The sequence below is a fragment of the Sciurus carolinensis genome, chromosome 3, assembly GCF_902686445.1.
Source record: "Sciurus carolinensis chromosome 3, mSciCar1.2, whole genome shotgun sequence".
NCBI lineage: Eukaryota > Metazoa > Chordata > Mammalia > Rodentia > Sciuridae > Sciurus > Sciurus carolinensis.
The window spans coordinates 79,873,217-79,885,534 of NC_062215.1; the positions used below are offsets into that span (position 1 = coordinate 79,873,217).

Below are 12,318 nucleotides of genomic sequence, written 5' to 3' on the forward strand. Positions count from 1 at the left end.
CCTGAGGGTGGGAAGGCTCCCAGTCTGTACCTGGGGCGCTGATCCTTGGTGGGTGATGGGGCAGATTTTCAAAGCCAGACTAGACCCACTGGGTTGAGAAGAGGTGCAAACATTGATTCTAAGCTAAAGACACAGAAGTTGCCAGGACATCCCCTCCTTAGATGAGACTGACCTGTATCAGGGTGGGGGCTATTCAAGTGCAAACTCTATCTTTCCAGTAACAACAGAATAACAGCAAAAAATAATGACACTATTGAGTGCTGACCCTGAGTTAGGCAAGGGACTAAGCCTTTCATATTTATTATTTTCTCTCCACACACACCCTATCATTATCCTCCTCTTACAGAGGAGGACAAAGTCCAGGAACTTAAGCAAAGTTCTCAAGGTCACCCAGCTTGTGAGGGGCAGAACCTGGGTTGTCCCCAGGTCTGCCAGCCCATAGCCAGGCTGCTGCTGCTACAGAGGCTGTCCCACAGCTTTCCCTGGCCAGAGGTGTGATGTGGGCTGTGTCCAGAAAATCAGGGACCAAAGGGTTCTGCCCAAGGACATTATGAATAGTTATCCTCAGAGTGAAATTTCAACCACTCAGCTGATGGAATGGGACAGGGCTGAAAAGGAAGCGTGTGCGTGTGCGCGCGTGCACACGCAAGGGGACCGAGGGAGGAAGAGAAGGCAAATTAGCTCCAGGCCTTGTCCTAAAGAGCACTTGCTATTGCCACATGTTTACGTGCATCATCTCACTTGCATCTTTTCCAGCAAGGTGAACCAAGCAATCTCTATTATTGTCTACACAGACGAGAGGCTGAGATTCCAGAAAAGTTACAGGCCCAAAGTCACACCGCTAACAAGCAGCAGACCTGGCATTAGAACTTTCAGGCTCAGGCATGTGTGGGCACGCAAGCGCATGTGCACGCACACACACACACACACATAATTATAGCTCTCTGGGAGAGTTGAGCTGAGCATCATGGACATCAGCACAGCACCTCCTGTGATAAGTGGTAAAAGATGCCTAGAAAGAGGACTTGTGGGAGATGAGAAGCTCCTGAGAGCTGGGCACCTGACTGGGGGTGGAGGGTGGGGAGCTGGGGAAACCAGCTGACCTGGAGGCCGGTGAGGTTTGAGTGGGTGGAATGGAGAGGGCAATTATTTTAAGCAACGAGGAGGGCAGAGGCCCGCAAGCTGGGAGTCCAAGAGTGGTCAAGGCCCAGAGAGGCAATTCAGTTGACACAGCCTTGGGACTGGTGGGAGGTAAGCTAGGATCAGACTAGACTCAGCCCCAGAATGGTGCAGGCCAAGGGCCCTGGAGGGCAGGTTTGTGGGTGGAGCAAGATGGGTCAGAGAGGAAATGAACTTACCTGGGGCTCCTTGTTCACCTTTAATCCCGAACAGCTCTGCAAGGGAAAGAGAGAAGGCTGGAGGTCCAACAGAAGGGCCCTTTTGGCTCTCCCCCAGAGATCTCCTATGTTCTGCTATAGAAAGTGGGACTACCCACACGGGGAGCAAAACCTTCAACCCACTAGTATAGGGGTGTTTGGGTAAGAGGATCCAAACCGCTGGGTGTGTTCAGGACAATGTTCTTGGGAAGAGCCAGGTGTTGAGCTGACACTTGTAGTCTGCTAGCAGTGTGTGTCTTACTAGTAGTCTCCCAGGGAGCAGATCCCTGGGGGGCCACGGGAGTGTGGAAAAGGGGTGGAGGCCACCCACACACACCAGCACTTCTCCAAACCAGCTCACAAGTGTTTGTGGGGTCTCAGAAGGGTCTCCTCATGTCAGTCAAAACAAGCTCCTTCACATTTTAAGGGAGAGACTCCCATGGTGTCTGAATGTCCAAGCCTAGACTCCATCTATCTGCCCACTAGCTCCTCCTACATCCTGACTCAGCCTTCATCTTCATTTCCTGGGGAGGCCACAGTATATGTTATGGTGTGGATGTGAGGTGTCCTTCAAAAGCTCATGTGTGATACAATGCAAGAAGGTTTAGAAGATAACCCAATCAGTGGATTAATCCCTGATGGAATTAACTGAGTGATAACTGGAGGCAGGCAGGGTGTGGCCGGAGGAGGTGGGCACTGGGGGCGTGGCTTTGGGTATGTATTTGGTATCTGGTGAGTGCAGTCTCTCTCTCTCTCTGCTCTCTGATCATCATGTGAGCGCTTCCCTCTGCCACACTCTTCCACCATGGTGTTCAGCCTCACTTCAAGCCCAAAGGAATGGAGCCGGCCTTCTGTGGACTGAGACCTCTGAAATCATGAGCCCTCAAATAAACTTTTCCTCTTCTACAATTGTTCTGGTCAGGTCTTTTAGTCACAACAGTGAAAAACTGACTAAAATATCATCTTACCCCCTGGACTTTGTGTCCAGGGTACAGTCATGGGACCAACCTCCTAAGTTCCTGCTTGCTCTTGACATGGGTTCAGAACTTTGTGTCACAGTGTAACTGTGTGACAGTTGGGTCACGCCTGGGCACTTTTTTGCCCAAACCAATCAAGGTCAAAGCTCCTCTTGTTGTGGGTCAACCTGAGACAATAAAGTATGCCACTCTAAGAATCTGAGAGGATGGAAGGAAGGAATCCCTATCATGTCCACCTTTGGCTCCACTTTCTCCTACAATCTAAGCCCTTCCATTTTCCCCAGCAGGTCCTGCTGGCCTCTCCCTTCCCAGGTCCCCACACTTTCTAGAGCAGCCTAGGGTCTTCAACTTTCTCTCCTTAACTGCAGGTCAAGGAAGGCAGCTGCATAAGAGTGGGAATTGTTCCAGACTGCATCTTACCCACTCTCCTAAGAGTTCTAGATCAGTTTAGGGTCTTGGTGACTCAGAATTGTCCTTGGGTTGGTTGCTGCAGTCTCTGGCCACACTTCACCTGGGTAGTGCCCTTAGTCCCCTGGTTCCTGACCCCACTGTCTCCAAAGCCCTATATGCGACCTCCCTGAAGCCTGTATTTTCATGCTCATCTCACATGGCTCTCACCCCCTGCCTTGTCCCCAGAGTCCCTGGTCCTGGAAAGCCCTCTTGCCTCATTGCATGAACAAACAGCTCCTCCTTCCTCATCCTCCTCTGAGGAGTCCCAGCCTGGAAGAGAGAAGGTCAAACCTGGGTTCCGAGTGAAGTTGTCTACCCTCTGAAGAAGCTGCTCCTGGCTGCCACGAACCTGGGCCATCTGGGCCTGCAGGACTTGCAGTTCTGATGCACTCTGAGCCAGGTGTGTTTTGGGGTATACCAACTGCAGCAAGGAGAAGGTTGGTCTGTCCTCAGCAGCCAGCGTGCTATTGGGAAAGTACATCTCCAGGGCCCAGAGCCGCTCCTGCAGATTCAGAACTGGACCCCCACCCCGTATCATCCCTTTAGAGTCCTCATTAAAGCCCAAGCCATCAGAACACAGCCCTGACATTCTTGTGTCATGTGTGTCCTGAAGTCATGAACAGAAATTCCATGTGCTGTCACGACTTTGTGTGAGCACAGAGCTTTTTCTACAACTAGAACAAGTGTCCTTCCCCCAGTCAGGCATGACATTATGTACCCCCATAACATTCCTGCATGGCCTAACAGTGTGCCCACAGAGTTCACTGTCAAGCTCCAACTTTCACCCAGACCTTCTTTGTACACTCTGGGTGTGAATGCATGACAACTAAATTGGTCAGACCTGAAGATGTATAAGCAGCGTTCAAGTGTAACCTTCATATGTTGGTGACAAGTGTTTATGACAACTGTGCACACAAAGTTCTTGAGTAGCTTCAGTGTCTGTAAATGGAATTGCTTTGTGACTTTAACATTTGGACTGGGATACTTTGAAAGTAAAATCATGTTCTATGAACACTGGAATCAAAGGCTGGGAATCCTTTGTGCCAGATGTGTGTGGCAGACCCCAGGTGAAATCATTACATCTTTCACGGCTTCACATACAAAGTCCCCAACTGCATTCTCACACCTGCCCCACACTACCTTTTCCTCCCCATCACTGTGGTGGCCCAGGGACTGAGCAGTCTCCCACAATGGGTCAGCCAGTGGGCAGCAGTAGTGCTAGGACTCTCCTCCCAGCCTGAGCCCTGTATTAGAGTAGCGAGTTCCACCATCCCAGGAGGGACCACAGAGGACCACGATGGCTTTACCTTGGACCACCAGCAGTGCAGCGCCTGCTGTGAGCAGAATCAGGTAGGTGATCACTATAGCCATGAAGCAGTTCACCCCATTTCTCTTCTTGGGCTTTGAATCTGAAACACAAGCCAGGCAGCATACAGTTGCTGCAGAGGGCACAGAAGAAGGGACCCAGCCTGTGCCAGGCCACATCATGTGAGCGGAGGTCTCCCTAGAAAGTCATGTAGCAAAGACATGAAATCTTCACCTGGACCCTTATTTTTGCCACCACGTAAGGGCCACTGGTGTGACTGAGCATTCAAACCTCCGTATCACGTTAAAAGAAATGTCACACCATCTTGTTCACTGTTAAAGCCCCAGGACCATGCCTGACCCAAATCGTGTGCTCAATGGTGTTCACGGAATAAATTAATGAATTCATGTGTTTAAGTAAAGTGGAAGGGCTGGAGTTAGGTAGAGCGCCTGCCTAGCATATGTGAGGCACTGGGTTTGATTCTCAGTACCACATAAAAATAGATAAATAAAATAAAGGTTCATCAACCACTAAAAAAATAAAAATAATAAATGAGTAAATAAATAAATAAATAAATAAGGTAGAAACAATCTTCCTCCTCCCAGACTTTTGGAATTTAAACACTTCCTCTAAATATAGGACTTATCCTCCTCCCTGCCACATGACCAGCTCCTACTCATTCTTTGTGAGCACAGTAGAGACTTTACTGCTTCTAGATTCTTCCTCTGGTCTCCTGGGCTGGGTGGAACACTTTCTGCTTCCCCACATCACTGTTTGTTCCTCTGTCATGATACCAATCACTCTTAATTGGGTCTGTACCTATCTCAGTCTCCTCAAATGGTTGGGAAGATTCTTGTTCTATATTCCAGCACCAACATGGTGGCTGGCACACAGGATATGCTGGAAGATGATGGCAGAATGAATGAATGGATCAGTGAATAAATGAATGGCTGAATAGTGTTGGGGGCTGAACATGTGCAGAGTTGGACACAGCCAGTGTAGAAGTTTTGGAAAGACATTGGGAATGCAACTCAGGGACTTGGGAAGCCACAACAGCATCATGGTGAGGCATGTGATGTGCAAGTGAATCTCACATTTGACACAAGGTACTGTCTAGGGATAGCCCTAAACCTGATGAAATGAAGCATGTGGTGAGAATGGACACAGGTATTACAGAGGTTGGGGTGGGGGGTGAGAGCAATCATGGAAATCTATACTAAAACAAGATGGTGGGAGCATGGGGAAAGCATTTGAATAAAGATAAAGTGAGGGGGAAAGGAAAGGTGGCAGTGTTGAAGTAGTGCATGGCTGTCCACACAGGCCTGGAATGGTTTTATAATTCAAAGCTACCACCTGGACTGGGGGAGGCATTTTGGGAACTGGAGACTTAGGATCTGTGGGTATATCTAGCTTGCTCTGTACAAAGTGAAGGATCTAGTGAAGCCTCCACCCTCTACACCGAGCATTTCATCTCTCTAAGGTGGAACAAACTACAAAGGAAGTATCTATTCTGGTTTGGCCAATAAGGAAGATGAGAGAATGAGAAAAGCCTCTGGTAAATCAGAATGGGCTTCCCTGGGGTAATCCAGGGGGGTCTAGGCAGGGATTTTAGAGAAGCAGTTTTCAGAAATCTAACAGCTCTCTTGTCTGACTCACAAGGAAGATATGCCTCCAGAGGAAAACAAAAGTATTTCAATCCCATAAAAGATCCCAATGTAGAAACAAATGGCTGCATACTAACTCTAGCCTTTCAGGCCTGCCATCTTCTCATGACAGAAGGACCCTGATAGGTGTTCTACGGCCCTGAGACACACACTAGTGAATGCCAGGCTGTCCACCTGGCCCTGTATATACTATTGTATAATAGACAAGAAGAAAATCTCCAAATATTTGGAAAATTTTTAAAAAGTACATTTAAATAAAATACAAGTCATAGAGAAAGTCTCAAAGAAAAATTTTAAGAACTTAATGAAAATGAAATTACAATAGATCAAAGTTTATGGGATATAGCTGAAATTGCACTGAGAAGAAAATTAATAGTATTAATTGTTTACACTAAAAATGTAAAAAGATTTCACATCAACAGATTAAGTTCTTACCTCAAGAAACTAGGAAAGAAGAACAAAGTAAACCCTAATCAACCAGGGGAAAATATTAAAGATAAGAGCAGATGTAAGTTAATTTTAAATAGGAATACAAAAAAGAAGCAAGAAAGAAGAATTATACAAAAGCTAGTTCTTTGAAAAAATCACTAAAATTGACAAGCCTTTGGCGAGACTTACAATGATAAGAAAGAAAGAAGACACAAATCTTAATATAAAAAATGAGATGGGATTTTACTACAGAACATGTAACTATTGATAAAAAGTAGGAGCATACTATTACTAACTTTGTGCTTAAAGGAAATTGTCCAATTCTTCAAAAGCCACAAACTACCAAAATACAAGCAAGATAAAAATAAATAATCCAAATATCTATAAACACTAAATAAATTTAATTTTTAATTTCTAATTCCCCAAAAGAAATATTCAGGCCCATATGATTTTACTTAAGTGTCCTAATAACCATTTAAAGAAGAATTAGAATCCATTTTATACAGGAAAATGGAAGAGGAAGAAATACTTACCAAATCATTTTGTGAAGTCAGAATTATTCTGATATGAAATCAAACAAGGTAGTAAAAAAGAAAGTCCTCAGAAATCTAAATACCAAAATGACTCATGAACTTTGACATAAAAATCTTCAGCAAAATACTAATAAATCATATCAAGAAATCTATAAAAGGAATTACATGTCATTACCAGATGGTATCTCTTCAGGTATGCAAGAATGGTTCAATATTTGAGAACCAGTCAAAACAATATACCAGATCAGTAAGTTAACATGAAAAATTATAACTAAAACGTAAAAAAGGCACTTGACAATATGTAACTCATAGCAAAACTCTCATGATTCATATATATTATACATAAAAATAAACATATTAAAAACTCTTAGAAAACTTGATTAGAAACTTTAAACAAACATGGAACTTAAAAAATAGCATGTACAAAATATCTAAAGCTAACATTATACTTAATTATGAAAGGCAGATTATAATGTTTCTCCCTTCATATTCAAAACAAGGCGAGATGTCCATTTTTTCCTCTTACTCAATGTAATACTGGAAAGTTCAAACCAGTGCAAAAAGAAAAAAAAGAGAAGTTATTGGAAAGGAACAAATAAGTATATTCCTATCTGCAAAAGAACTGACTGTCTATATAGATAATACAAAAGAATCTACAAAAAACCTCCTAGAAGTAATAAATAAGTTCACCAAAGTTGCAAGATAAAGATTAGCATATAAAATTCAATTGCATTTCTAAATACTAGCAAAATTAAAGCCAAAACTAAAACACAATATCTTTGATAGTTACTACAAAGAAAATAAAATATTTAGATGTAAATCTAAAAAAACATGTACAGGGTCTGAATGCTGAAAATTATAAAATTCTGATTTAAAAAAATCAAAGACTTAAGTAAATGAAGAAACATATGATGTTCATGGATTAAAACATGAATATAGTAAAGATGTTAATACTCTCTACATTTATGTATAGATGTAGTAGTATATTTCCCATCAAAATCATAGCAAGGCTTTTTTTGTTGGTATAGATAAGTTGATACTAAAAGTTATATGGAAAGGCCAGGTCCTAGAATAACTAAAATAATCTTGAATAAAAGAATAAGATGTAAGGAATAAATCTACTTGAGATCCAGTCTTATAATATAGCCACAGTAATCAAGACAGTTGATTACGGTACTGGCATAGTCACATAGGTCAATCGAACAAAATACAGAACCCAAAAATAGACTGACACAAACTTGCTCTATTGATTTTTGAAAATTACAAAATTCTGACTTTAAACAAGCAGATACTTAAATAAATGAACAGACATACCATGTTCATGGATAAACCTGAACATAGTAAAGATGCCAATTTCCCTATGCTTACCTACAGGTGTAACACAATCCTATCAAAATCCCAGAAAGATGCTAAAGCAATTTAATGCAGGGAAGAACAGCCTTTTCAACCTATGATGCTGAAACAACTGGGCATCCATTGCCAAGAAAACAAAAACAAAAATAAAAAACAACAATGGGGTAAAGGAAGAGTGGAGGAAGGTTGGATTGTATAGAGGGAAATGAGGGGAGGGGAGGGAAGGGGCAGGTTAAGTAAAGATAATGGAATGAGACAAACATCATTACTCGTGTACATGTATGATGATTACATGAACAGTGTGACTCTACATCATGCACAACCAGAGAAATGAAAAGTTGTACCCCATTTGTGTACAATGAATCAAAAAATAAAATTAAATTAAATTTGAAAAAATAAAGATTTTTCCTAACCAAAAAACAACAACAGCAACAGCAAAAACCTGATACCTCAATTGAAAAACAATTCAAAATGGATCATAGACTTAGTTGTAAAATGTAACTATAAACATTTTAGAATACAACATAGGAGAAAATCAGAACTAGGGCTTGGTGAAAAGGTCTTAGATCAGACCAAAAGCATAATCTATGAAGAGAAGATTGTTAAATTGGATGGACCTCATCAGAATAAAAGATGCTTGCTGTGCAAAAGACCCTGTTAAGAAGATAAAAACACAAGTTACAGACTGGGAGAAAATATCCACAGACCACATATCTGGCAAAGAACTTGTATCTAAACTGTATCAAGAATCCTTGGGGTTGTGGATTCAGCTCAGTGGCAGAGTCATTGCCCAGTATGTGTGAGACCCTAGGTTTGATCCCCAACAGGGGGAAAATCACACAAAATTAAACTAAACAATAAAAAAACAAACAATCCAATTAAAACACAGGCAAAAGACATGGAATGGCATTTCAATGAAGAAAGTGTACAAATGGCAGATAAACACTTAAATATATTCAACATCATTAGCCATTACGAAACGTAATTAAAACTACAATGAGGAAACACTGCACACCTATGAGCATGGGTAAAATTAAAAAAAAAAAAAGAATGCCAAATGCTAGAAAGGATGTGAAGAAACTATTTCCATTTTACATTGCAGGTAGGAAGGTAAAATGGTACCGTTACACTGGAAAATACTTTGACTGGTTTTCGTAAGACCACACATACACTTAGAACCCAGAAACATACTTTTGGACATTTATCCTAGAGAAATGAAAATTCATGTTCACACAGAAACTTTTCCATAAATGGTTATAGCTGTCTTATCTATAAGAGCCTAAACTGGAAACAACCTAAATGTCCTTTAGTGGTTGAGTAGTCAAACTGTGGTATATTCCTACCATGGAATGAAGACTCACTAATTTAAAAAAAAAAACCCTAATATTGATATCCAACAGCTTAAATGGATCTCAAAAAATTATCCTATGTGAAAAAAACCAATCTTTAAAAAGTTATATACTGTGTAGTTCCTTTATATACCATTTCTGAAATAGCAAACTATAGAGATGGGAAATTGGTTAGTAATTGCCAGGGTTAAGGATTTCTGTGGAGGACTGAGGGGGATGTGTGTCTATAAAACACAGAGATGCATAGAACTATAGGCATACACATGAGTTCATGTACAGCTCAGAGAAACTGTGGATCACAGCAATTTTCTGGCTGTGACATACCAAAGCTATGTAAGATGTAACTGCTGAAGGAAACTGGGTGAAGAGTCATCAAGACCTTCCTTTAAGTATTTTGCAACTTTCTGTCAATCTATGTAAATATTTCACAATAAAAAGCTAAAAAATGTCTGTGTGGTAAAGCCAGATATTTAAAAGATATTGAGAAATATTGGCGTGATAAACAAGGTCAGAATTATTACATGAAGTGACAGCAGAACTGATTTGTCCGGACTTCAGGGTTAGGATGACTTAGGGGAATGTTTAAAAGTGTCTTTAGATTATCTTTAGTGTAGGAAGAAGGGACCGGACTGGGAGCTAATGGATAATATCAATGATGGCAAACAATGAAATCTCCATTTTTCTATTGGTATTTTGTTCGAGACTTCTTTGCCAAAAATAAACAATAACAACAAATGTTCTCCTTCAGACTGAAAAGTGTGGGGGGGGGGAAGAATATTGTAAAGAAAGATGGGAAGCTTGAAATTATTGAGAGGTCCTGATATTCTGTGTGCTAGACTCACAAGAGCCCACAGATGTGGAAACAAGTCTATTATGGTTTAGATCTCCTTTTTCTTTCCTTGAGCCCCTGCTCCTCATCATCCCTTGCTGTCACGCTACTCTCTGTCCTCACCCCTCTCCAGCCCATTCCCCAGTCTCCCCTCTACACAGTGAGCAACCTCAGATGCAAAGCAATGCCTCTCAGACCCAGGTCAACCTCCTGCACCATCTCAGGATCAACTCCACCTTCCTTGGTCCCGGCCTCAATTCCCCTGAGCTTCCCCTCCCAATGTTGGCCCTACAGGGTAGAGCCATTTGTATTTCTTATTATATATAGACATGTGGCCCCCCACCGCTGCCCCAGAAACTCCCCTTTCTGTAACTAATCTCCTTTTCCCTTTTAACTTTAGAAGTGACTCTACTTCCAGGTCCAATACCAGTAGTCCTCCCACAATGTCCTATAAAAATCTCTTTCACAATTGGTGACAAACTGTATGGAAAAGTTCAGCTTATGGGTAACTTTCATGTCACCACCACCAAGTGTGAACTCCTCAAAGCCTACGGTTCTGTTTATTCATGTCTCTTTCCTGGGCACAGTGTCCGGGTTGTAACAGGTACTGAATGTTTGATTAGCTGAATTTTCTAGAACACTTTCTGTATCCTAAAAAGCCACATAGCCAGAACACCGTATGCTGAAAAGTTCTGACAGCCAACAGTGGTTATAGTGAGTCACCCACTTGCCTTTCTCTGTATCACACCATAAATTCCTAAAGGCAGTACCCCAACCCTTCATCTTCCGGCACCCACCAATTCCAACCAAGGACATTCACAGACCAGGTCAGGGGACAGAGTTGTCATTGTTTCTACATACACAAAGTCCAGAAAAACCTGGGAGTGGAAATGCCTAATCCCTTTGGAAGGTGATTCCAGGAGAAAGTTCTAGGATGGGAAATCAGAGATTATCTGTGGGAAGTACTACCTGACTTTAAAGGCTATGGATTCTAGGAGATTTAAAAAATATATCAACTGTGTAGCATGGAGGGAGAAAATAAAGAAAACGAGGTTGATTGAATTTTTAAAAACTGTGTTCAATCTAAGACAAACTAATTCTGAAGCTATGAACATGTCCTAACCAACATGAAGTGAAGACTGTGTTTCTGGATCAACCCCTCAGCTATAACAGAATTCATAAAAGTATTTTAAAGAAATTGTACAAAAAACATATGGTGCTTGGCTTCAGCACAATGGAAGTTTTCAACTCCCTCAGTTTTGCATATTCATTTAACACACAACCAGTGTGTCAGAATAAGATACTCATAAAAAAGCAGGCATTTAATAAGCATTGGCATTTATTCAAGGCAAAATATTTAATTATAATTTAAAGAAATGGTAAAGCTTAAAAAAAAAAAAGTCCTAAATGCTAAAGATACAGCATCTATTATTAGCATTCCAGAAATTCCAGTCTGATACATTGCAGACCTGCATAATGAGAGTCGGGTGCAAAATGCTATAAAGGTGCAAACCTAGACTTTCTATCAACTTGTGTCTTCTTATAGTTCAACAGCAGAAAGACTGAATTACCAGGTAATCCTGTTATTGGGAAGTGGTACTTTACCATGGATTTCAAAGGTCTCCATCGCAGGGAACATGGTTTGGTCAAGAGCCTCTCCTTCTTCAGTGGTCTCCAAGAATGCTTCCTCCTTGAAGGCTTCCTTATTTTCCATTGCTAAGCTTTATAGGTGGTCAAAGTCCTGGAGCCAGCAGAAATGCTCCCCTAAGAGGAACCACTCGTTCCCATGTAATCTCTTAGCTACTGGTAGAACACGTAGGACTTCCCTTTGGCTCTAATTTCTAAATTCTCAAAATGTTTCCTGACTTGTTTGGGACTGGGTATTTCTCAAAAGCAGGTCATTCACATGTGGAGCTTCTGCTTAGTGCAGCTGCTTATTAAGGGGGATCCAGGAACTTTGGGGCATTGTTCTCAGGCCCCTGGATGACCCTGGCAAGGATGGTTCACTTCCTCCTCTCTCCTTAATTAAGTCCTAGGTGTGTCTTGAACCCA

At 41.7% G+C, this 12,318-nt stretch overlaps 1 protein-coding gene across 1 annotated transcript in view; it reads right to left on the minus strand.

Moving 5' to 3' along the window:
* Marco (macrophage receptor with collagenous structure) overlaps positions 1 to 12,008 on the minus strand; it is a 36,026-nt gene extending 24,018 nt beyond the window's left edge. Inside the window, exons 1-4 of the mRNA XM_047545723.1 lie at positions 11,872 to 12,008; positions 4,111 to 4,212; positions 3,095 to 3,319; positions 1,359 to 1,394 (exon numbers count right to left, since the gene is read on the minus strand). Of these exons, the coding sequence (XP_047401679.1) occupies positions 1,359 to 1,394; positions 3,095 to 3,319; positions 4,111 to 4,212; positions 11,872 to 11,980 (472 nt within the window). The 5' untranslated portion in view covers positions 11,981 to 12,008. The remainder of the gene's footprint in view (positions 1 to 1,358; positions 1,395 to 3,094; positions 3,320 to 4,110; positions 4,213 to 11,871) is intronic.
* Between the last annotated feature and the right edge of the window lie 310 nt (positions 12,009 to 12,318).